This window comes from Coptis chinensis, chromosome 7, assembly GCF_015680905.1.
Source record: "Coptis chinensis isolate HL-2020 chromosome 7, ASM1568090v1, whole genome shotgun sequence".
Lineage (NCBI taxonomy): Eukaryota > Viridiplantae > Streptophyta > Magnoliopsida > Ranunculales > Ranunculaceae > Coptis > Coptis chinensis.
Genome location: NC_141462.1, coordinates 82,711,193 through 82,737,084, shown reverse-complemented (window position 1 = coordinate 82,737,084; position 25,892 = coordinate 82,711,193). Strand labels below are relative to the sequence as shown.

The window sequence follows — 25,892 nt, the reverse complement described above, 5'->3', positions numbered from 1 at the left end:
TTTTTCTTTTATTTACACCAACTAAAATTTAGAAATCAATAAAATGGTGCAACTAAAAACTAATGAAATGGTAAAGCACAAACCCGGGCGCGAATGCAAAGATTGGCATTTTATCGCTGATTTTTCCCCACGACCAATCAACAACATCCATAATTACATCCCATAGAATGCGTACAACCTCAACATCATGCAGCTTAGCGTCCTTAACACGTTGCTTCACAGTGTCAATGACTTCAGATATTTCAGTCTCCTCTGCTATCTGGGTGGTCAATGCAGATTTCAATTCCTTGAGTTTGATCTCAAATATTTTCTTCTCATTGTATTCGACCAACCCAGTCAGGCCTTCCTTGCTGAATAGAAATAGACATAACGCAACATAAAGCACAATTAAAACTCACTATATACAATACCATTACGACATCACATGAATAATTTACTCCATAAACTTATTAATTTTCATCTCATTGGCTATTCCCTAATTTCATCATTTTAGGCATATACACTCATCGCTTTAAAGTTCAACATGTTGCTTTCCCTCATTCCGTGGGTGAAGAACGATGGTAGCACATGCCTTTTCCTGAGATGAACGACGATTGTTGCACATATGAGAAACCGATATTGAGTTCAAGGAAGGCTTCTTCTCGGTCGATCACCCAGGTCATCTTGGTCTTCGAGATGAGTTCCCAATCTTCTTCAGTGAAATTATCTATGTGTGTCTGCCTTCTTGGTGCTTAACCATTTCAAAGGTGGTTGGTAAGATTACATAATCAAGCATCGGGTCATAGAAAGGATCTGATCACCAGCCTAAGCTAAGCCGCTTTGAAGTATCCGAAATACATGTCTATCGCAGATTATCCCTCGGTGATCCCCATGGACTCGACTCTAGCCATGCATTAAGCCCATCTCCCGCAAATAAGGGAAACTAACTCGAGAAAACTATATTATCATTTATAATGTTCAAGCCGCTAACTGACATATTATCATTTATGAAAGAAGACAATTATATCCACCTAAACGTAGCAAATAATTCATTTTTCATTAAAACATGTAGATGTCATCTAAGAAGGTTTACTTAGAAAAGAATATAGCATACCTTTGCTGATTCCACTGGAACAGTCCCATCACCATCAACATATATGTAATTAGCCTGAGTATAAACAAAAATTTGTTAATGTCCACATTGGTATAATACAAGTGAAATTTCATCTAAATGATAATTAGAAGAACTGAAGAAGTTTTAAAAACCATAAAGAAGACAATGACAATGAGTTCATCCCAAATATATAATCGAGGGCAATGCAGGATTAAGAAAGAAGAATAGAATGAGAAATTTTACTCAGAGTGCAAAAGTAATTCACTGCTTTTACCATACAAAACAATAGTAAACATATTTATTTAAATCAGACTGGAAGTACAGTCAATAGTATGCCATCCTTGAATACTACGAACTTATCCTTGAGTAGCGGTTGCATAACTGTCTCCGGGGGAAGTCCAGACAACTTCTGGGAGAATGTAAGGTCTATGAAAATAGCAAGCTTCTTTCTTTCATTCTCTTCAAAAAACTCCAATGACTGCAAGAATCATCGCATAACATTTTCGAGATTCTTTATGAGTAAAGGCCTCCTGCGCAAGATCTTCTATAGGTAAAGAACGAAAGGCAAAATAGCTTGACGTGTTGGCTCACAATCTATGACAGAATAGGTATGTCGCTCCCCCTCATCAGATTTTGTAGTGCCAGGCTCTGTTTGGCCTCCTATGAAAACCACCTGCAGTTTCAAAACCATTAGATCCTAATACCACAATAACAATAAGAAACCATCAGCCCTTGAATAAAATGGCAAGATAAGAGAACAACATGTCCCCTGTGCTAATATAAGATAAAATAAATACTTAAGAGTCTTTTCTACTCTGTAAATAAACCACTTACTTGACCTAGCAAGTAGGTAGGATTACATAATCAAGACTACAAAGAGATTTTATATAAAAGGACAAGAAAAGAGACTTGATCTGCTTTTGTAGATATCTCAAAGAGGTGACATATCTACGATTGCTCATATAGAGAGCTCTTACACCTGATTTTCTTAATTACTTTTTCTATTTATAAACTTTATGTTTTCCAGAAATAATCAGTGCCTGACCTTATGATTTTCTACTAAAGGATACAATTTCCAAGAAAATGATAACACAAAATGATGGACACTGAGCTAATATGGATGCTGTTTACCATGACATTATTCTCATTACTGTCTTTATCGCTTGGTTGTTTCTTTCAAGGACTACTGAGATTCTTGAGGTCTTCCTCCTTGGCATACCAACTAGGTATCAGCCTTGATACATATGGATATAGGTATTTGTACGAATTCCTGATTGTGCCTTCCGCTACTCCAGTTGCCAACGAGATATCTGCAGAGACAGGGAGATTTAAGCTGTTTATCAAAGATTCTAAGACAAAAGATGTGTGCAAGTCAATGCTATGTACAATCCTGAGAAATGTGTATTTGTTATTAGATATCTCTTCTCTTTAAATAGATTCCGACTTCAATATTTTTTGTAAAATAAGGTTAACCTTTGAGAAGCTTCCTTTCATCAGACAACTGAGATATAATGTAAATAACAGCTGCCGCCACTGATATAGTGCTCCTCCTGTAAACAATAAAAGAAACAGATCAGCTTTACATTTGAGGCAAAACATTGGTTAAAAACCACACCAAGAACAGTTCAATAAAACGAGGCAAATAAGCAGATAAATGAAACCTGCAAGGTGTAATAGATTTATTCCAGACGAACATCACATGTGAACCTAATATGTCAGGATTGGATGATTACTATTTGTCTCGAATTTATAATGAATGTAGACAAGTGTAGCTTAGCTCCGCTTACTTTTGTGATCCCGATTATCTTATTAATATATTCTATTTACCGCTTATAAATAAAATAAAATAAGAAAAACCGGTGCTACCTTATATCAAGCTCCTCGATTTCTGAATTGCTTCTTGAGCAGCTTTAACAGATTGATTTGCCATGCCAAAATAGGAACAGAAACGCCTCTGGAGATAAAATGGGATTAGTTCTAAAGACTGTCATTACAAACTTAAATTTCCATATTACAATAGAAAGCAAAGCATAAAAACAGGTATAATACTTAACTAATAACTACTGAGAATAAACCGAGAAAATCTCTTAATCTCACCGAAAAATCTCCAGCATGTATAGCTCCCATCTCTACTGATTGACTCATCTCTACCTTCAGTTGTTTCACAATATATTCTTTTGCTCGACTGACTTCTTTTTTTCTTACTCCATTGGCAACCCATGAACATTTCTTAGTCCAGATTTCCTCCAAAAATTAAACAAGCAAAAAATAAGTGACAAAGTTTAACAAGAGTCACATTATCAGTAAGTCCCCACCACTACAAATCGACCCTTCAATGATGTTTAAGAGTCAACTTCCAGGAATTGGACTTCTTTAGCTACCTTGGCAAGCAAAATTAAACAAGCAAAAAAGAAAAGAAAATATGCTTATTAAAGTATACTTTCTCAATACCTCAAATAATGTAGGTAGAGTTGTCTCAGATAGTCGGAAAGAGGGGCCAATAGGAGCAGTAATAGCATGAGGGCTACAAGCAAATACAAAAGTAATTGTCAGTATATGTATGTAATCACACAAATCATGAAATTATTTAGAGAATTTGGACAAATTCTAATGAGCAGGTGATAAGAAGAGGACATAAAGTTCAAAGAAAAGCGGTGCTTTGGACAAAGTGACAAACTAATACATGATTATAACTGTACTCAAGTTACTAGACATCTTAGGTATCGAAAATAAGATGAATTGATATCAATACAAGAACAAACAGATGAGGGATAAGCCTTAAGGTCACCTCTCAAATACATATCTTACCAAGAAGATTGGCGCAATTTAGTTGAAAGGAAGCTGCGTGGGAAAAAGAGGTCGCAATTCAAATTTGAATTGAATTTGAGATACAAGACCCGCAATTTGTTCGGCCCAGGCCCAACAGTAATAGTATACTTATGGGTTTCTAAACCCAATAGCTTCTACCTAATTAAAAAAATATATATCTAATTTAAAATAAGGTGATTTAGCTTTAGGCATAGTTCGGGATTTCGGAATTCCGATAAATCCAAATTCGACCCTATCACATTCGGAATTTCAAATTATTTCGGAATTTCGAAAATTTCGACTCTATATTCGGAATTCCAGTTTTTTGAAAAACCAAAATTCCAGGCGGAATTCCAGAGTTTCGTTCGGAATCATGAACTATGGCTTTAGGTCGTCCCAATAATATGGGTATTTGCATTGGACCCAAGGTTTTACGTTTCTTAGCTTTAGATAACCCTATCATTAGTTAACAATTCATTTACCAAGTTTGACCGTCTATTGTAGTGTGTCTGGTGTTATGCCTTTTCAAAATGGCTTCACACGTTTTGCACGTGCCCACACTATAAAACTCAAAAACCAAATTTCAAAATACCCGACATGTGTCATAATCCATGCTCCTAATAGAGTGGAGGCTGCAAAAAAGGAGAACATCACTGTTCCAAAATATCAAAATTCAATAGATATACAAAACTAAAAACCTACGAAAAGTGAACTTCCAATCACTTAGTAAAACATAATCTATTAACCTAAGAAAAACAATTTAACTACACATATCCAAAAACCAGGTAGCCTATTTTCTTCAACTTTTCGATTATTTACAATTATTTATTGATTTCATTTTATTATGTATATTGCAGATAATGGCGTATGAAAATTACAGCTTATGTAAAAAAAAATGCTAAAGGAAATTCTAGAAGCAGGACTTAACATTCAACAAGATCCAGTCTACAACACAGAATTAGAGAGCGGACAATTCAAAAGCACTGTGACATTAAAGCTACCAAAAGACTTATTCTTTAACAGTGAAGACGTCATAGTTAAAGAAATTGATGGAAGCCCAACATATTCTGTTGCAAAAGCAGAGGATTCAGTAGCTTTTCACGCAATACAGTTTATAAAGGATGAACGTGATATGGAAATTGAAGACTTCAATTTCAAAGAACTTATGAAGAAAAGAATAGAAATTAAAGAGAAACAGAATCAACTCGATATCCTCAAAAATATTATGCTAGATTGTTTGGTTGATGATAAACATAACAAAGAAAAAATATATTATCTTGAAGAAAAAATTAAAGAAATGAACGGCATGTAGAGTTCCATAATAAATAAAAGAAAACCATGAGGATTAGTACTTTAATACCAAAACTTTATTATGTTGGTCACATAGTATTTTTTTAATATCCGAGGTTTAACGCTTCTTATTTATGAAAGTTTGTAACTATTGAGTCCGTTAATTTTTAGTTTAAATTTATAATATTAGCACACTCGCTTTTCAAATTCGACTACTTCAAGTTATATTGTGTTCGATATCGAAAAAAATATAAGTCATTTGTCACCTTTGGAGCAGGTATTCGTATCATAGCATTATTTCGTTTGTTAACCTTCTAAAAGAAGTGAGTAATTGTAAATAAGTGGATGCACTGAACATTCAACAATGTAAATACTGGACAGTGTCTTCCAAATATTAATAAGATAGTGAGTTCCTCCTTCAGTATTCTAATGCCAAATACCAGATGATCTTTAAAAAAAAAACACACCATTAGTAGTACGAAATAATTAAGCAGTCAGCAACATTTTTAGATGTCTAGATTAAATGGTGAAACCTCATGTTATCCCTCAACAATCTCTCTCCTCATAATCAGAGACGCACCACACATCACAGTGTGGAAATCCTCACACACTCTGAGTTTCTTTACAATCTTAATGGGGATTCCAACAGTCGTAGTAAATAATCCAAATGATGTCTGTAAAAGATCCTCCAATGCTTCCTTGATCTCTTTTGACTTTGGGTGCGTAATGTCACCAGCAAATAAATCATGTATAATCCCATCCTTTGCTTCCATCAAGCTGCAGCCAGGGTTCTTTCTAACTCCTTTTTCTCTAATCAGGATTTCCATGGATCCGACAAGCACCAAAGAGTGCTCCACACACGCCTCAATAGGCATCGTCGCTGCAAAGTTTAAGGCTTCTTCCAAGTGTCCACCACGACCAAGAAGATCTACCATTACTACGTCAAAAAAAAAAACACCAAGTAAATTAATATCTAGATTTTGGGCATATTCACATTTTGGGCACTACCTAGCAACATGTCTCATTCGGATAGTCACGACCCAGGTGGCCAGTCTTCCTGCAATTGTTGTATGCCTTATCATTTGTGAAGTAAACACCTATATGGCCAGTCTTATAGCAGTTGTTGCAAACACTGAGGTCACAAGGTGGTAGAGAAGGCGCCCCATGTGGCAAGGCTCACGACAATTCCAGCACAATGACTTGGTGGAACACTCAGCTGCAATGTGCCTGATAACAATGCCAAGGAAAGATAACATATCCATATTAAATTTTTTGGATGTAGATGGAAGAGTAAAACACAGGGTAGGAAATCAAATTTAAATTTTGTGGGATTAAGGTTTCTTCTGATATTTTACATGAGTACAGAACAACATGTAGCTTTAGATATATAATTTCAATATCAAAACAATGTTTATTTTCCAAATAAGCTAGAAAGCATCCTTATTACAATAGTTTTGACCAAAACTGAAAGATACTTAATAAACTTGGATTAGGTTTTGACACACTTAAGTTGTGACAGGAACTACTATGTTCTATACTCACTGAGTAATCATCAAAATGTCTATTGCAAGCATTAGGGCTCATCTTTGCTAATAACATGTGGCAGAGACAGTTTTGATTTAGTTCTGCATAATAATGTGGTAAATATCTTTGATCTGCCCTTTCAACATGATCTTTGGTTAAATAGCCATTCCTGCTCTTTGTACTCCCTCTACATTGCCCAAAATTCATTTCCACAAATCAGCCATTCCTGCTCTTTGTACTCCCTCTACATTGCCCAAAATCCATTTCCACAACCTTGACATTGTCTTCAATGTGTCTATCCATGTACATGCAGAAAAATCATATTACTGATTAAAGAGTGAAGAATTTGTATTTCTTTTATTTATAATAGAGATTCTCCCATCATAATAGTGGATATGCTCTTAAGTAGTTCAAACTATTTTTAGTAGGATGCATGTGGTAATTTTATTTATATAGAAATAATTTCATATCTGTGTTATAATTTCATATATGAGAAACGACAAAAATAAGTTCATATCTGTGTTATAATTACAAACCAAATACAAAAGCTTCACTTTCGTTTCCAACAGCACAGTCCATATCCACATCTGTATTTAATTTAAGATATTTGGATGTGAAATCAAGTGGTATGTTGAAATAACCAACCTCAAACATGAAAAATAAAATATTCGATTAAAAAAATAATCTTCTACTTACTACAATGTGAACATAACATTTTTTTCTTGGCTATCTTATACAAAAACACATAAAAGGATCACTATATAGATGAGAACATAGAAATATTTAGGAAGGATTGAAGTGTCATTCAAACCTATGCTGGAATAAATAATTAAAAAGCTAAATCTGGATCAACCTATTTACGAAAGTTCAATACATAACAAAATGTACAATGCAAGCGTCGGGGTGAGAAATGATGTAGTTGGTGTGGAAGGTGCGTCTGAAATCATAAGTTTTAAAGGATGACCATCAAAATTCATTAAACAGACTAAAAACAATGCAGCAAGACGGGCAATTGAATTTACATAAAAAGTTAATGAATTCGAAGTTGTTGACTACAACTTCAAGGAGTAGAAAATCAAGCGAAAATTCTTCAAAGAACAACAAGAAATAATATAACTCATCGAGAAATCAATGAATATCAAACAACAAACAGAGTAAAGTTTTTTTCTTTAATATGATTTTTCATATGTTATATATCACTAACTTTTTAAAGTTTAGTTTGGAAGAATTGAAGCACGTCACGGAATATCCAGTACATATATTAGAAGTATTATTTTAGACAATACAAAACTCATGATCAAGGAGAATAAAGAACGGTACTCGAGTCTCAACAAATTCAATAAAAAGGTAAACAGATTTAACATTCATATTTTTTTGGTTAATTGTAATTTTAAAGTGTTTTACTAACAATAAATTGATATATAAATTTCAAATTTCAAAAACTTATCCCTCTAAAATTTAAAGATATGTTGATGCACTACACCAAAATATTAAAGATAGACGACCCAAAATATTTAGAAAATTCAACAACTCGAGAAGATTCTAAAAATTCAGCACCGAAAAAAGCAATTGATTTTCTGTGCAGTGAGATAAGCTTTGAAGTAGTAGACTATAACTACGAAGAAATAGAATAAATTTGCAACAAACTTCAGATTGCAGAAAACAACCACATGCTTAGAAATCAGTCCATACAAATTCAGGAAGAAGAAATTCCGAGTCTAAAAAAAGATATTGATTATATAAAGGCAATTATAAATAGTTAATGGTAGAGTTACTGTTCCAAAATATCAAAATTTAAGAGATATACAAAACTAAAAAACTAAGAAAAGTGAACTTCCAATCACTTAGTAAAACATAATCTATTAACCTAAAAAAAAAACAATTTCACTACACATATCGAAAAACTATGTAGCCTATTTTCTTCCTCTTCACCATTATTTACAATTATTTATTGACTTCATTCTATTATGTATATTGCAGATAATGGCGTATGAAAATTACAGTTTATGTAAAAATTACAGCTTAACATTCAACAAGATCCGGTCTACAAAATTTTAGTATATTAATCACACTTAGAGAGCGCACGATTCAAAAGCACTTGTGACATTAAAGGTACCAAAAGACTTATTCTTTAACAAAGAAGACGCCATAGTTGCAAAAAATAGTCGACTAGCAAAGTCGGTAAAACCTTTGGTGATAAATAAATTTAATGATGGAAAAAAAAAAAAGCGTCATAGTTAAATAAATTGATGGAAGCCCAACATATTCTGTTGCAAAAGCAGAGGATTTAGCAGCTTCTAACACAATACAGTTTATAAAGGATGAACGTGATATGGAAATTGAAGACTTCAATTTCAAATAACTTATGAAGAAAAGAATAGAAGTTGAAGAGAAGCAGAATCAACTCGACATCATCAAAAATATTATGTTAGATTATTTGGTTGATGATAAACACAACAAAGAAAAAATTAAAGGAATAAAGGACATGGAGAGTTCCATAATAAAGAAAAGAAATCCATGAAGATTAGTACTTTAATACCAAAATTTTAGTATATTAATCACATATATTTTTTTTATGGCCAAGGTTTAACGCTTTTTATTTATGAAAGTTTGTCACTATTAAGTATTTTAATTTTTAGTTTATAATATTTTTTCAATATCGAAAAAAATATAAGTTATTTGTCACCTTTGGAGAAGTTATTCGTATCATAGCATTGTTTCGTTTGTTGACCTTCAAAAAGAAGTGAGTAAATGTAATCATTACCTATCCTCCCTTAGCAACATTTTAGCTTGAGTTGGTGGGATTCCAAAAGTAAATCCCTTCAAAAATAGAAGTATTCTGCTTCATGGTATTCTTTAGTAAAAGGTGAAAGAATAGTTCGCTCTATGCTCATCGGGCAACTGCCTATGTTTAGACCTTTCTTTGTCTCTTTCACAACTATGGGACTTCCTAAAGAAAACACAAAACGCAGTTTATCAACCACTCACAAGACCACCAAGATCTTCTGCCACAATAAAAGAATGCTAGACTCAGGCGAACATACAAAGTTATAAACTTCGAAATTTTTAAAATGTCTTTAATTTCACCCTTACGCTAGCAAAGCTTCTGTAGGAATCTGGCTCAAACTTAAAAGTTTTGACAACAAAGGATTCATTTTTCTATTTATCCTCCTGCAAATTGAAATAGGACTTACCAGTCGCTAAAAATCTATAATAAACCTAGACTTAAAGCTTTTCCACAGTTCCTAGAGTAAATTTTTTTGAAAGAGGTGCTAGGTATTATAGACTTTTACATTTGGTTAAAAGCCAGCTTGAAGTAAAAGGTGGACTTACAAGTGCAAGGATCGCAATTTTAAAAAGGTCTTGAATTTCACCCTAATAGACGAAACCAGAAGAGAAACTCCTAACAAAATTTACATAAGACAACTAATGGGTTATCTAATGGGCTTTACTTGGGTTTTTAAAAAAAATAAACAATAAGGCCCAAACAATTTAAAAAGAACAACAAATTAATGGACTATATGCCCGATAATTTGCACACTTTGGTATTTTCAAATTGTTCATACATTTTTTTAGGCCGAATACGCTATTCGTTTTTACATGTGGGAGTTCCATAGGCAATCTAAAGTTGACGCCCAATTTGTTTTACAAAATGTTTAGACTATCAAATGGTTAACTATCAAGGTAGTAGATTGAATATTTTTAGAAATTTGTGTTTTTATCAAAATTTAAATTATTATAATATTCTATAGTTAAAATTTTTTAGTATATAATAATTTAAAAATTAAATTTATAAAATATTATAAATCAATTAGATGAAAATGGTCCCCGTTCATTGAACGGGCTCAAAAACTAGTATATGCACTAATATTGTAAGAAGGCGACTGTTCTTTGGCCAAAATTACACAAGTGCAGATAAGGGGGTTAATCCTAATAATCCCAGAAAAGTGATATAATAAGAGAAATAATTTGAAATATGTGTCCAAAGATTAGAGGTTCTAACTTTCTTTTGGGCGTGATCTTAATATTCAAGAGATATTCTAGGTTATATAGTTTAGATATAACAACTTAGAGCATCTCTAGGTGGTGGTAGCATACTCTTCATATTTGAAAAAAAAGTTTAAAGAAGTTGGTCGCAAATTTTGACTAACTCTACGTAGTCACAAATTTCGACCGCAAATTTGATTGTAGGGACCACAACACGCACATTTTTTAAAGGTACCGATTTGGAAATTGCTATTCTTAAAGTACTAATGGTTTTAATAAAGCGATATATAGTTATCGAAAAGTACAAACTCCGCCCCGGGTTTTAATTTCAAAAATTGTTTCATTCTCACCCAACCCTCCAAAACTATCTCCACAACTATGGCTTCTTCTTCATCATTATAAAAAACTAGCCAACATACCGACGTTGCTGAATCAACTCAACAATTCTGTTATTTTGATACACTCGATCAAGAAAAGTGCCAAATTTGTACGTCAAGAAAATACCTTGCGTTGTCATGCAAGTATATGAACAAAAGGTGTCCTAAAGCACCACATTGTCAAGATTATATGCTCATACATAGAAGTTGTAACGAAGATGGTGAAGAAGTAAGATTTTTGAAATGCATGTATGATATATGTCCTGGTATGGAATATATATATATGGAGACAGTTTGTTGATATGCACGTGTTGTGGCGAGGATGATCATTGGTATAGGTATTGCCCCTATGTACAGATATCATGCCCAAATGGTTGTGATGGTGTTAGAGAGCTGAAAAAGTTTGCGAACCTTGAAGAAAAAGGTCTTGATCTATTGAAGTGTTTAGTGTGTGGAAAATGTGAGTGGTTAGGTGCTGTAATAGAAAATGTTAAGAGTGGTTAGAATGTTGTAATGTGAGTGGTTAATGTTAATCATTTTATTTTCTATGACTATGTAACTTTTTTTTAATATGAATAATCTTTAATTTTATATAAATATATATTTTAAATTTAAATATAAATATATATATATATATATATATATATATATATATATATATATATATAATAAAATAGAAATTAATTAACATTGTTTATTGATATTAAAAATAAATATGCATCTACGAAATTAAATTACAACAATCAATGTCGGTCACTCCTAATGCCCCATAGATGCTCGACAAGGTCGCTTTAAGTCTATCATGTATTGTCTTTGATTGAACTCGTAGAGTCCCCTCAATGTAGTATTCCCGAGTAGGTGGGATCTGTGGTTGCCCTTCTGGATCAGGAATGTACCTCCTCATTTCATAATTTTTATTCTTAGCTCCGATTATCATATTGTGCAATATGATACATGTTCTCATAACAATACCCATTGTCTCCACATGCCATAATTTGCAAGGTTTTGCCAAAATTCCAAATTTAGCTTGCAAAACCCCAAAAGCTCTTTCAATATATTTTCTTGCAACTTCTTACATCGTTGCGAACCACTTCGTCTTTAGAACATTAGGGTTTGAAATTGTTTGTATAAATACCGCATAGTCAGGATAGATATCATCAGCTAAATAATAACCCATATTATAGCTATACTGATTTACTTCAAAATAAACAGGTGGAGAAGTACCATTTCTCACGTGCTCAAATACCGGCGAGTTGTCCAACACGTTGATGTCATTGTGTGACCCTGATATCCCAAAGAAAGAATGACATATCCACAGGTCTTCGGTTGCAACAGTTTCGAGAATAACATATGATTTTCCAGAACGACCACTATAAGCACCTTGTCATCCAGTTGGACAATTATGTCATTCCTAATGCATACAATCAATGCTTCCCAACATACCCAGCCATCCACGTATGGCAGAATGTGCAAGCAAGCATTATGTATCTGCAATATTTGGCCTTCGCAAGTAGACTGAACCGTACAATTTGATAATTGCATCACAGAAATGCATTAACGCCTGGTTTCCAGTTTGCTCGGAAATGTATAATTGATCGTCAAGTTGATCAGCCACTGTACCATAACCAAGAGTATGCAAAGTTGCAGCCACCTTGATCAGAGGATCTATACCAGGTTTACTAGCATTGTTAAATTTAGGCTGAAAGTACTTAAAATGAGTCTAAATATCGTTGAAGATGTGAAGAAATAAAGATTTTTTTATACGAAAGCGCCATTTGAAATCCTCTTTCGGAAAGACAAGACGATCGACGAAGTAGTTGGTCTTCAAGATTTCTAAACTCAAAGCATAGTTTTTTATGTTTCACTTTTCATCTTCTTTGAACCACCATGTGGTGCCTTTGGAGCATGTACTTGTGTTTGTGCAAATACAGCCAAATGGTATTTCATAAGGGAATGACGTTAACAAATTCTTCATCAAGACTATCTACCGAGTCTTCCGCTAGAGAAGATGAAGAAGAAGACGACGATGAAGATGAAGATGAAGATTGAAGGGGAAACATCTCATACACTTCATGATCCATTTTTTGGCAATGTGTGTGTGTTGTTTGTTAATGATTGATGTGAAATGGTTAAGTTGTTTGATAAAAATGTTTGAGTTGAGTGTATGTAAAATGAAGAAGGAGATGAGTGTAGATATAGGATGTAGAATTCCTGTCGTTTTTAGCCCGTTGGAGTACGTGATATTGGCATTGGCGCACGATATTAGGAGTGGCGTGACAGTACCACTAGCGCGCATGGTGCTGGTCAAAGTCAAAAAAAAAAAAGTTGGGCAACATTTACAATGGTGCGCGACATTACCAATGTCGCTCCGCATCCGCATCCAAATTGCCAAATTTACGAACAAGAATGCGAACAAGCAGGTGATGCGACTGGTTATACTACTACCTAGAGATGGAATTCCGAGATACTCCAAACTTTTTCTTCAAATATGAAGAAAAAAACAGGCTATACTACCACCTAGAAATGCTCTTAGACATCTACCTTATAGTATTTTGATAGGTATACACTATAAGGTATAACAATATTATAGATTATTATCTTATAGATTATATAAGATAGGCTTATAATATCTTTATTATATTAATAGTTTATTATAGTTTTATAGGATATTATATAAGATTATTATCTTATAGATTATTACCTTATCGTATACGCCCTATAATATCTTATAGTATAAAATATATAATATTCTAGGTTATAAAGTACTATAATGTGCATTATACGATATATAAGTTTAGATATTCACAAAATACTGTAATGTTGATAGGTTTATAGTTTGTCTAATATATAAGGGCCTGCTTGATAACCCATTTTTCCACTGGCAAATTGATATTTTCCCACTTAAACACATATTTGCCGCTGCTTGTTGCGATATATGGGTCTGACAAAAATAAAACCAATTTGCCGGCAAAACACTCACGTAACCATCTTTTCCCACTTGAAGCAGTAAAAATTTATCCATGTAGGAGACGGATATATTTTGCCACAAGAAAATTGACCAACATTTTCCCACTCCATTTCTTGCTTCGATCAACCACCCTAGTCTGCGACAAACCCATTTGCTTCTCTCCCTCTCTCTCTCAAGGTAAACTCTGCAACTCTCTCCCTCCCTCTCTCTCTAATTTGGTTTTATTAAAAAAAATCAATTTTAATTGGGTAACTGTTATTTCAATTTCAATTCAGATTTTGGGATAAAGTTTATTGATATAGTGAGTTTTAAGATGAAAGATTCAATATTGATTGTTCAGAAAGGAAAACAAATGCATGCCCAATTCTTTAAATTGAGAGAAATACTACATTATGGTGAAACTATGTTGAGTTTATCTTTATGAAGGTTTTTATTTTGATCAGGTGTGGAAACAAACGATATGAACATCATTAGAAGTGGTTTGTTCCCGAAAATTTTGAAGGAAGAAGTAGTATCCAGGCTTCAGGAGTTAGGGAAGGTAATATCGAAAGTAATTACAACTAATTTAATGTTTTGAGTAAAGTCTGTGTTTCAGCAAGATTTGCCAAAATACACCAGTTGAGGGTTGGAAGTAATGTTTTTTGGAGATGGTAAAGGAGATGGTGATTGGGGAAAGATGAGACTGGACTTCGGTTTTGAAGTTGGCTACGTACCCAAAGATATTGCTTGGGATCAAGTCTCGATTGCGTAGTTCTGAAAAAATGACGAAGGTTGGATTTTATAGGTAGCATTGATGATAGTTACTTCCTCGTTCTCCAATATTCCAATCGTGGAATGAAGTTGGAGAACTGGCGGGAGAACTGTCCAATCATGGGATGAAGTTGGAGAGCTAGCGGGACAACTGTCAGCTCGTGGGATGAAGTTGGAGAACTGGCGGGACAACTGTCAGCTCGTGGGATGAAGTTGGAGAACTGGCGGGACAACTGTCAGCTCGTGGGATGAAGTTGGAGAACTGGCGGGACATCTGTCAGCTCGTGGAATGAAGTTGGAGAACTGGCTGGACATCTGTCAGCTCGTGGGATGAAGTTGGAGAACTGGCGGGAGAACTGTCAGTTCGTGGGATGAAGTTGGAGAACTGGCGGGACATCTGTCAGCTCGTGGGATGAAGTTGGAGAACTGGCGGGACATCCGGCTCGGCCGTGGGATGAAGTTGAGAACCGAGGACATCCGTCCGGCTCGTGGGATGAAGTTGGAGAACTGGCGGGAGAACTGTCAATTCGTGGGATGAAGTTGGAGAATTGGTGGGACATCTGTCAGCTCGTGGAATGAAATTGGAGAACTGGCGGGACATCCGTCACCGTGGGATGAAGTTGAGAACCGGGCGGGAGAACCGCTTCCGGATCGGGGATGAAGTTAGAGAACTAGCGGGAGAACTGTTGTGGGATGTAGGCTTTTAGTGTGGGCTTTTTCATAGATAAGCTCTGAGCGTGGGCTTGTATTGAATTGGGCTTTTATTGAGCCACATTTGTGGGGGCTGGAACATCGCCCTCTCTTTGTTACATGGGCAAGGCCCGTGTGGCAAAGAAGTAATAATGATTGTATTCGTGGGAAAAATAAAAGTGGTCGGAAATTTTTTTGAAGAGTTTGACATGAAATCGATAAAAAAAATAAAATTTGTTCGATAAAAGATTTCATTTTGGTAAATATGTGAGGAATTGGAATTGGGCTTTGATAATGGGCTCTACAATATTTAAAGAAATACGAGGAGCAAGTGGCTAAAAGAGCTTGTAGGATCGGTCTAATTCGAAAGTTGGAAAAATGAGAAGAAGTTATCACCAGCGGTAAAGGTTTTTAGGTAGGTGTTACTCAAATTGGGTGGGATATTGATCGGGAATTTTTGAATTTGGTTTATTTCGATAGAGAAGGATCTGCCAAATTGGATTGGCAATGCGGGTGGCATTTATGGGATCTGCGATGCGAGCGGCATTTATGCGATCCGAAGCTGATAAATCAAGCAGTGGAAAATTTGAATTGCTCTGAAAACACACATCCAGCGGCAAAATAGCAGCGCATCCAATATTACACATCCAGCGGCAAAATAGCAATGGTATTCAGCGGCAAAGGATTAAACACTTTGGGTCGGCAATTCTTCCAGCGGTAATAAAGCAGTGTAGATAGCAATCCAAAATCCAACGACAATGAAAATCGATTACAAAAATCTGATATAGCAGTGTAGATACGGTCATCTGACATAGCGGTGAAGATCTGATATTCAAAGGGATCGCCGTAACAGCGGAAATTCAATCGAAATCGGCAGCTCAACGGGATCGGCAAAAGTGATCGGCAAAAAATGATTTAGGAATGGGTACAATTAACAAAAGTTCAGGCCCTAATAAGTGCTTGTATTGAATTTACCTTGTACTATTCACAAAAGATCTCATTGATTTTGTTTTTCAGGGAGTGCAAAATTAGACAGATGAATACCGCCCATGCCATGATCAAGGGACCTGCTTCGTGTGTATGAACAACACTTAAACTTGAAATCATGGCATCCATCTCGTGGATATCAGTATATGTGAAGACATGATGACTCTGCCTGAAAGGCACTTCATCATGGACCATTTGAAGAAGAATTTTCAGGTCCAATGCTTCAATAAGTAGAACTGAACTTTGGAGTGATCAAAAGATCTTTTTTCTTTAAAAGATAACCCCATCCCTTGAAATTTGAAGGACTGGGTATTTCCTTATAAAGCGAGCAGAGGTTTACCGATTGTTTTTTTAGAAATGGCGGTATTGAAACTCCCGATCGTGGCAATCGCTCTGTTTTACCTTCAGTGGCAATCGCTCTTGGGGCTAACTGGCAGCTGGCTCTAATAGTTGTTGCTTTGCTACCTCTGTTAGGCTTTAATTCATGGGCCTATTAGATGTTGAAAACTACCTAGCCCCAAAAACCAAGAAGATGATCAACAGAACATGTCTGCAACACTTACAAAATACGATTTTCAAACAACCATTTCCCACTCCAATTCAGCCTACTTGATTTCAGCTTCGTTCTCAGCTCTTTTTTTATTTTTTTATTTTTTTTTTTGTCCGCCCTTTCACTTTCTCATTCTAGTGCATTTTTCACCAAGCTTAATTGGATTTGGTTGTACCCATGTAATTCCTGCTTCAGTCCAGCGGCAATTCAATTACCCATCCACCGGCAATTAAACTTCTTTTGGAAGAAAACACAGCGACAATTATGTTTACTATAGCCAGCGGCAAATTCAACAAGCGGCAAATCAAGAAGCAGCAATTCATTTAGCTCAAACCGTATGATGGGAGGTCGGGATGAAGAACGGCAACTTGATAGATCGGCAAATTGGATTTCGAATTGGATAATTGATGATCGGGACTTTTTGTAGAGAAACTAGTTTTTGACAGACTAAACTTTAGGAGATTGTCCAAGTTTCGAAAGGTGATCGGTTAAGGATTGCTAATTGGACAGGACTTACGGTGAGAAGTTGGATACAATTGATTGGTAATATAAGTGTTTTATCTTTTGTAAAACACTTTGACGAAGCTATACTGGAGTTGTATTTTTTGCAAAACACTTTACGAAGCGAAACTATATAAACCAAAAAAAAAAAGATATTTGATTCCTATAAGTTTTAATTCTCTCTAATAAAAAGTTTTAATGTTTCTAACTTGCATTCTGGAGTCACAGATGAAGATATCAAGGAACTCTTTTCTCTGATTGGAGAGCTTAAGCGCTACACAGTTCACTCTGACAGAAATGGTCGTTCAAGTGGTTCAGCTAAGGTAATTTTTACCAGAAGAGTTGATGCTTTAGCAGCTATGAAGTGATATAATAATGTCCAACTGGATGGGAAGTTTATGAATCCAATTCAACAATGCAAAAGGATCGGCAATGCAAAAGAAGACGCATTCGAAAAAATAGCAGATTGTTCACAAATTTTCAGCAGCAATTCAATTCGAAAGCGGCAGTACAGCTGCAATTCAATTTGAAAGGATCGGCAGTACCAGCGGCAATTTTCATAATAGATTTTATAAGGGTTCGGGTAGACTATGGACAAATCCGCGTAAAGATGGAATACATGATTGATTAGGCTGTAAATTGATTGACTTAGGAATGAGTTTCAAACTGATATGTATATAAAACTGATTTGGCCAAGTATCAAACTGATTTGTATATTAACTTTAATAATACCCATAGGAAACTAAAGTTCAAATTGAAGAAAGTTTGGACTTGCCATATCATTAGGAGCGGCAAATGGAAACCTATTGTTTGTGAAACAAATGGAAACCTATTGGTTTACGTTTCTTATAAGTCCTTGGATATAAAAAGAAAGCAAGTCGGCTCTTCATCGGGCATAAAACTGAGAGAAAAAAAAAAAAAAAAAAAAAAAAATAAAATAAAATAAAGTTCTGATAATAATAAATAATAAAAAGGACCGGCAACAGTTTCGAGCGGCAATTCAAAGTATCGATTTTAGTTTGATTGAGTGATTAATCGGTTTGATTGGCAATAAATTCAGTGTCAATTCTTTCCAGCGGTAATTCAAAGGCTAGAATAGATTTTCTTGTTCTTTTGAATAGGGTGGTCGGCAAAATATTAGTGGGTTACTAATGGGATGATTATATATCAGGCTTGCTTTCACTAATAGGATCGGCAAAATAAAAAAGAACGTCACATGGGCGGCAAAACATAGATCGGTAGGGAGTGCTTGGCTAGATCAGTTCATTCAATTGCTATATAGTTGGTCGGCAAACAAGTTACTTGGTTTACCAAAATATTTGGAAATTGGGTATTAGATAATAGTGATTGAGCGGCAAATAATTGGATTGGCAAAGGATAGAAATCATCAAGTTCAAAAGGATAATTGTTTGCCCTTGACTGATCAATTTTGACAAAATTTGGGGTGGTAAACAATTTGACTGATCAAGCTCAAAATTTAGAGTGTCGCCACCCCCAGTGTAATGATAATGTAAAGAAATGTGGGGTGTCACCCCCTACTGTAATGATAATGTAACGAGATTTACGGTGTCGCCGCCCCTATAGTGTAATGATAACATAATGAAATTTGGGGTGTTGCCGCCCCACAGTGTAATGAAAATGAAAGTTGAGGTGACGCCCCCAAATTGTAACCATTATATATTGAAAGTTGGGGTGACGCTGGCCCCATAGTGTAATGATAACATAATGAAATTTGGGGTGTTGTCGCCCCCACAGTGTAATGATAATGAAAGTTGAGGTGACGCCCCAAATTGTAACCATTATATATTGAAAGTTGGGGTGACGCTGCCCCCATAATGTAATGATAGTGACAGTTGAGGTGACGCCCCCAAGTTGGATGACGCCCCCAAATTGTAACGATTATATATTGAAAGTTGGAGTGATGTCGCACCCATAGTGTAATGATAACGTAATGAAATTTGGAGTATTGCCGCCCCCAAAGTGTAATGATAACGTAATGAAATTTGGGGTATCGCCGCCCCCAAAGTGTAATGATAATATAATGATTTAATTTAATGGTTAAAATGTATGAATATAATGAAATGTTATCAATGCTAATTTAAATGTATGCATGTATGTATGAATGACAAATGAATTATAAATGTAAAAGATATTTAAGACGCCCCATGTATGAATGGAAGGTCTTTTATTTGATGGCAAAGTGATAATCGTTATTTTTTTTTTTTTTTTTTTTTTTTTGTAGTGAATCAATATGACTTTGAGACAGAATGATTGTAAGTATCAGCAATTGGTCAAGCGCTTCTTGTCGTATGGCTGATCCATTCTTCAGTGAGACAATAAATAGAAAGTTATCGACATCATCATATGGACATATCAGCATGTCGATGAGCCCTAAGGTTTGGACTACTATCAACTTTGTGAGTTCCATTATAAGGTCAAACATTCTTTGTTATATGTCGATCCCTTCTTTAGTGAGGCAACAAATAGAAAGTTATCGACATCATCATATGGACATATCAGCATGTCGATCAGCCCTAAGATTTGGGCTACTATCGACTGTGCGAGTTCCATTATGAGGTCAAACACTCCTTGTTATATGTCGATCCCTTCTTTAGTGAGGCAACAAATAGAAAATTATCGACATCATCATATGGACATATCAGCATGTCGATCAGCCCTAAGATTTGGGCTACTATCGACTGTGCGAGTTCCATTATGAGGTCAAACACTCCTTGTTATATGTCGATCCTTTCTTTAGTGAGGCAACAAATAGAAAGTTATCGACATTATCATATGGACATATCAACATGTCGATCAGCCCTAAGGTTTGGGCTACTATCGACTATGTGAGTTCCATTATGAGGTCAAACATTCCTTGTTATATGTCGATCCTTTCTTCAGTGAGGCAACAAATTAAACAGAAGGGTTATCGACCATCATATGGAGAGATCAGCATGTTGATGAGCCCTAAGGTTTGGGCTACTATCAACTGTGCGAGTTCCATGACAAGTCAACCACTCCTTGTTATATGCCGATCCATTCTTCAGTGAGGCAACAACTAGAAGGGTTATCGACCATCATATGGACAGATCAGCATGTTGATAAGCCCTAAGGTTTGGGCTACTATCAACTGTGCGAGTTCCATGACAAGTCAACCACTCCTTGTTATATTCCAATCCATTCTTCAGTGAGGCAACAAATAGAAGGGTTATTGACCATCATATGGACAGATCAGCATGTTGATGAGCCCTAAGGTTTGGGCTACTATCAACTGTGCGAGTTCCATGACAAGTCAACCACTCCTTGTTATATGCCGATCCATTATTCAGTGAGGCTACAATTAGAACTCTATCGACATCATCATATGAAACAGATCAGCACGTCGATGAGCCCTAAGGTTTGAGCTACTATCAACTGTGCGAGTTCCATGACGAGGTCAACTACTGTCCTTGTTGTATACCAATTTTTCGTAGTTATATCTTGATGATCGAGCTAAATATGAATTGATGGCAAACAGATCGGAATTGTTGAACTAGTGTACTGGTCATCAAATTGAATCTTTTTGCTTGATGCCCAAATTGAAAGAGCTTTTAGAAATAAAATTCTTGGAGCCAAAATTGAAAAAAAATTGATAGATTTTTTTTTTTTTTTTTTTCATTTGGATCAGCAAAATATTCTCTGAAACATTTGGTCGGAAAGTTTTTATTTTTTTTTTTTTTTTTTAAGGTAGGTAAAATTAGATATTGCAAATTGGCAATGGAAAAGACCGAGCCAATTATGAAGATTGGTTCTTTCTTCGCCTAGGTTGAACATTTGGAGTATATGGACAGAAGGTTGGGATCCAATCACTCTTTTCGTAGTCCTCTGTAAGTGAGTCACCATCTACAGAACTACTATTGTCAACTGACCATGTAATGTGAAATATGCATTGGTCGACAATGAACTGTGAAACATGCATTGGTCGACAATGAGCTCGAGGGTTGGGACCAAGACTTGGAGAGGGACCTTTCAAAGAGGTTGGACTACTAAAGCATGGTAAGTGATACATACAGATAATTTCTTCTAGGAGAGAGCCGATCTCTTATAGCCTTTTGGCTAGGATTGGCTACACTAACATTATTTTTCTTCATATCTTTGATAAGTTGTCTACCCCTCCATGAGTGGTCGACATTAAAGTTAGCAGAAGAGTTTTTGAACTCACTCACGATCACACTTCAAACTATGCGTCTTCATATTGTAGTTTTGTTTGCTTCCTTTAATCGCACGATTCTTTTTGGTGCATGAGGAAGTGCTTTGATTCTGTAGTTACTTCGCCCGACAACTATACATGTATATGTTTCTTCAATTTTCGGAGACGACGGTCGACTTGAGTTATTAGATCTGCAATATGAATACTCACTCTCCCAGTCGCAGATGGCTGAGAACCATCAGACTTGGAAAGGGAATTCTCATTCGGCAGAAGTTAAGTGTTGAACTTGAGCGGCAAGAGGAGAGCCTTCACAGTTGTTTGTTCTTTGTGAAGCTATTGACGCAACTTTTTTGTGGTTGAGGGTAGGAGCATAGACGGCGCCAAATATGTTTCAGCAAGATTTGCCAAAACACACCAGTTGAGGGTTGGAAGTAATGTTTTTTGGAGATGGTGAAGGAGATGGTGATTGGGGAAAGATGAGACTGGACTTCGGTTTTAAAGTTGCCTACGCACCCAAAGATATTGCTTGGGATCAAGTCTCGATTGCGTAGTTCTGGAAAAATGACGAAGGTTGGATTTTATAGGTAGCATTGGTGATAGTTACTTCCTCGTTCTCTAATATTCCAATCGTGGGATGAAGTTGGAGAACTGGCGGGAGAACTGTCCAATCATGGGATGAAGTTGGAGAGCTGGCGGGACAACTGTCAGCTCGTGGGATGAAGTTGAGAACTGGCGGGACAACCGTCACCTCGTGGGATGAAGTTGGAGAACTAAGCGAGACAATTGTCACTCGTGGGATGGGATAAAGTTGGGATGAAGTTGAGAACCTGCGGGATATCCGTCGTGGGAATGAAGTTGGAGAACTAGCGGGACATCTGTCACCCTCGTGGGATGAAGTTGAGAACTCGTGGGATGAAGTTGGGATGAAATTGAGAGACATCATCGTCATCTCGTGGGATGAAGTTGAGAACCGGCCGGACATCCGTCGGCTTTCGTGGGATGAAGTTGGAGAACTTACGGGACATCTGTCATTTCGTGGGATGAAGTTAGAGAACTGGCGGAAGAACTGTCAGTTCATGGGATGAAGTTGGAGAACTGGCGGGACATCTGTCAGCTCGTGGAATGAAGTTGGAGAACTGGCGGGACATCTGTCAGCTCGTGGGATGAAGTTGGAGAACTAGCGGGAGAACTGTCAACTCGTGGGATGAAGTTGGAGAACTGGCGGGAGAACTGTCAGCTCGTGGAATGAAGTTGGAGAACTGGCGGGACATCTATCAGCTTGTGGGATGAAGTTGGGAGAACCTGCGGAGAACCGTGGTGGAATGAAGTTGGAGAACTGTCGTGGGATGTAGGCTTTTAGCGTGGGCTTTTTCATAGATAAGCTCTGAGCATGGGCTCTGAGCGTGGACTTTTTTGTAGATAAGCTTCGAGTATGTGCTCTAAGCGTGGGCTTGTATTGAATTGGGCTTTTATTGGGCTACATTTGTGGGGCCGGAACAGTCTGCATGAGGGTGGTTTCTATAGACTGGAACACACCGATATTTTTATTATATTCTGGCAGTGTGATTAGTTGATGATTAGCATTTATCTTGTGCAGGACACTGTCATTGATGCTGGAATGTTCGATGGCTCATTAGGTATAGTTTATGCAGTGTCTGCAGTTAAGGTTTTGAAGATCGAAGGAAAGTTAGAAAATATAAGAAGACTGATAGAGGTCAGTGAAATATGATGCCACTTCGTGTTTTTGCTTAGCTGTGATGACTATGCCAGCGGTGCACTATGTTGATATATTCCATGTGAGTGCTTTTGGGGGTACCTTACGTAGTTTGTGAATCATAATTCAAAAGTGAGTCCTTCTTGTTAAAGAAATATATACTAACACCCGTTATAAATAGGTTTCACTTTGAGCACTGAATCGTGGTTATGTTCAGATCCGGCAGTGATTGAATACGTATAGGGAAACTAGACTACCATTTGACAAATTGGACCTTGACTTCCTGCTGAGTGTTGTTTAACTTCCTATTCGTAGAGCTAGAACAAACTTACTGTCCAAAGTACTTAAGAATTGGATCACAAGAACAGAAGATATAGGCATGATACTTGGTTGTTAGATAATCTGATCTTTCCCCAGTTATTGCATACAGGTTCACATTTTGTTGAGCTAACATGCATGTCTGGGTTTATAGCTATCCATCTTCAATTTGATTGTTCCCTGACATACTGAAGAGTTGATGCATCACAATTGTTTATTATAACATGGCTTATTGTTGCTTCACTGCTCGAAACTTGCAAGTGATTGCATTTAGTGATGAAGAGGGTGTTAGATTTCAGACAGCTTTTTTAGGAAGTGCTGCTTTAGTTGGAACTCTACCAGTCTCAGCATTGCTAATATCTGATAAGAGGTTTAACTGACTCACTCAATTTATACATGGAATAATGCTTCTCTTTTTCACCTTGAGTTTGATGGATAAAACCTCATTCAGTGGTGCAACAGTCCAACATGCTCTCAAAGAGAACTCATTTGAGGGTACTGAGGAAAGTCTTCTTCAACTCAAGTATAAGGAAGGATCAGTCTGGGGTTATATTGAGGTACTACTACATATGCTGGCACTCTCACTGCCTATCACCAGATATATGTATATTCCTATCGTTCTCAAAGTCTTTTTGATTTTTGTCTCTTTTTTCCAAAGGTTCACATTGAACAAGGCCCTGTACTGGAATCACTTGGTCTTCCTCTTGGAGTAGTCAACGGCATAGCTGGATAAACACGATTAAAGGTATGTAACATGTTACCTTGTTTTATCTGTTAAATTATTGTTTTAGTAGGTAGCTTCCAAGCTTTGGACTACCTTCGTACTTATCGTTCTGGTACTTATTCTTCTTGGGGAACTACATCCTTTTTAGACTCTTTATGGGTTTTTGGAGAAGGTGTTAACCAAAGCTGGTCCGTGGCACCCATTCATTCCTCACACTTGTAGTCTGCTGATTACTTGTATCTTTTCGGTTCTCCATCCCCCTCCCCCACACACCAGAACAGTTGAAAAAAGACATCAAAGAGCCGTCGTTTTTTCAAAAAAACGACACTTTAAAGTGTCGGATGGTGACCCATTTTTTTAGCAGTCGTTTTTTTTATTTCACACTAAAGGTGCGTCGTTTATCAAATTTTCATGTTTTTTTTTAAAACGTTGAATGAGCTAAAAAAAGCCCATTCTACAGAGAGGAAACCAAACAAAATGGACATTTCTTCCTAAACAGATCCATCTTCATACAACAATAACAACGGAAGCCAAATATAAGTAAATTCAAATTATTTTCCATTTCCACACCTACTAAATAATACAGTCATACCACTCAACAAAATTCTAAACTTAAAATTTCAATTCATACACTTACAATTATCTAAATTGTACAAAAATCTAAATACTCTAAAAATCTCATGCAGAGAACTTTCAGTTTAACTTCGAAGTGAGATTTCAACATGAGGTTCTAATGATCCTGAATTTAAGCCTATAGCAAATATCTCCTTCTAAACATAACTGCCCACGGTCATGTCAATCACTGACAAAGAATGCTCCTTCTAAAGATGTGACAAGTTGAGGGCTTAAAGGAAGACTTCACCTTCCAACACGGCAATTACTTAACCACTTCACTAATCCTTAGTCCACAAAAAAACGAATTAATCCTCAATACATTCATTTGCTTGTCAAAAGCCGCAAAACAGTTATCTTGCATATTGGCCATAGACTATGATTTCTTCGTATCTTGTCAAAATGAATCTAATTGTCTCAACAAGATTAGTAAATATATAATGGCGTCGGCATGGCTCGATTTTCCTTTATTCCTACTACATACAATTTTAGTCAAGATGGCTCATTATGCAACTTTATTCCTTTATTCATTTTCCACCTAACCCAAACACCATTAAGGAAAGAATGAAACAAAACGCGGGGAAACTTGCATAATGACAGGGGTAAATTATGGGAGAAACGACAACAAAAGCACTATATACAAAGTAATCTTGAAAGAGTCCGAACTCAACTCGAACACTAAACAAAGAAAATGAAGAGAACCCAACTAAATGTTCTTCGTTTCGCTACCAAAGCAAACAAACAGTTTATTTAAACAATACATAATATTGGTCCATGAAAGAAGGCTAAACCCTGGAGTTTATCAGCTCC

The 25,892-nt window shown here is 36.1% G+C and overlaps 2 protein-coding genes and 2 pseudogenes across 2 annotated transcripts; 1 reads left to right on the top strand and 3 right to left on the bottom strand.

Annotated features, from left to right (window-relative positions):
- Positions 1-52: 52 nt before the first annotated feature.
- LOC147489372 (uncharacterized) lies at positions 53-1,784 on the bottom strand. The gene is made up of 4 exons (XM_086574624.1): positions 1,653-1,784; positions 1,416-1,571; positions 1,094-1,147; positions 53-346 (listed from the first exon to the last, which is right to left on the bottom strand). Exons 1-4 carry the CDS (start codon positions 1,782-1,784, stop codon positions 53-55), a joined length of 636 nt encoding a protein of 211 aa, XP_086430750.1.
- Positions 1,785-2,193: 409 nt separating this feature from the next.
- Positions 2,194-6,126, bottom strand: LOC147489371 (plant-specific TFIIB-related protein 2-like; annotated as a pseudogene).
- Positions 6,127-7,597: 1,471 nt separating this feature from the next.
- On the top strand, positions 7,598-24,683 carry LOC147489369 (allantoate deiminase-like). The gene is made up of 6 exons (XM_086574623.1): positions 7,598-7,646; positions 17,754-17,848; positions 23,312-23,430; positions 24,009-24,116; positions 24,198-24,303; positions 24,405-24,683. Exons 1-6 carry the CDS (start codon positions 7,598-7,600, stop codon positions 24,477-24,479), a joined length of 552 nt encoding a protein of 183 aa, XP_086430749.1. The 3' UTR covers positions 24,480-24,683.
- LOC147489370 (U5 spliceosomal RNA) lies at positions 9,516-9,618 on the bottom strand (annotated as a pseudogene).
- Positions 24,684-25,892: the final 1,209 nt, after the last annotated feature.

Coding starts and splice junctions, on each gene's coding strand:
- LOC147489372 (XM_086574624.1), bottom strand. CDS start 1,784: ATGGTTTTGAAACTGCAGGTGGTTTTCATAGGAGGCCAAACAGAGCCT. Junction 1,572..1,652: donor GTCAAGCTATTTTGCCTTTC/GTTCTTTACCTA, acceptor TGATTCTTGCAG/TCATTGGAGTTTTTTGAAGA. Junction 1,148..1,415: donor AGGATGGCATACTATTGACT/GTACTTCCAGTC, acceptor GTTTATACTCAG/GCTAATTACATATATGTTGA.
- LOC147489369 (XM_086574623.1), top strand. CDS start 7,598: ATGTACAATGCAAGCGTCGGGGTGAGAAATGATGTAGTTGGTGTGGAA. Junction 23,431..24,008: donor ATAAGAAGACTGATAGAGGT/CAGTGAAATATG, acceptor AAACTTGCAAGT/GATTGCATTTAGTGATGAAG. Junction 24,304..24,404: donor CAGTCTGGGGTTATATTGAG/GTACTACTACAT, acceptor TTTTTTCCAAAG/GTTCACATTGAACAAGGCCC.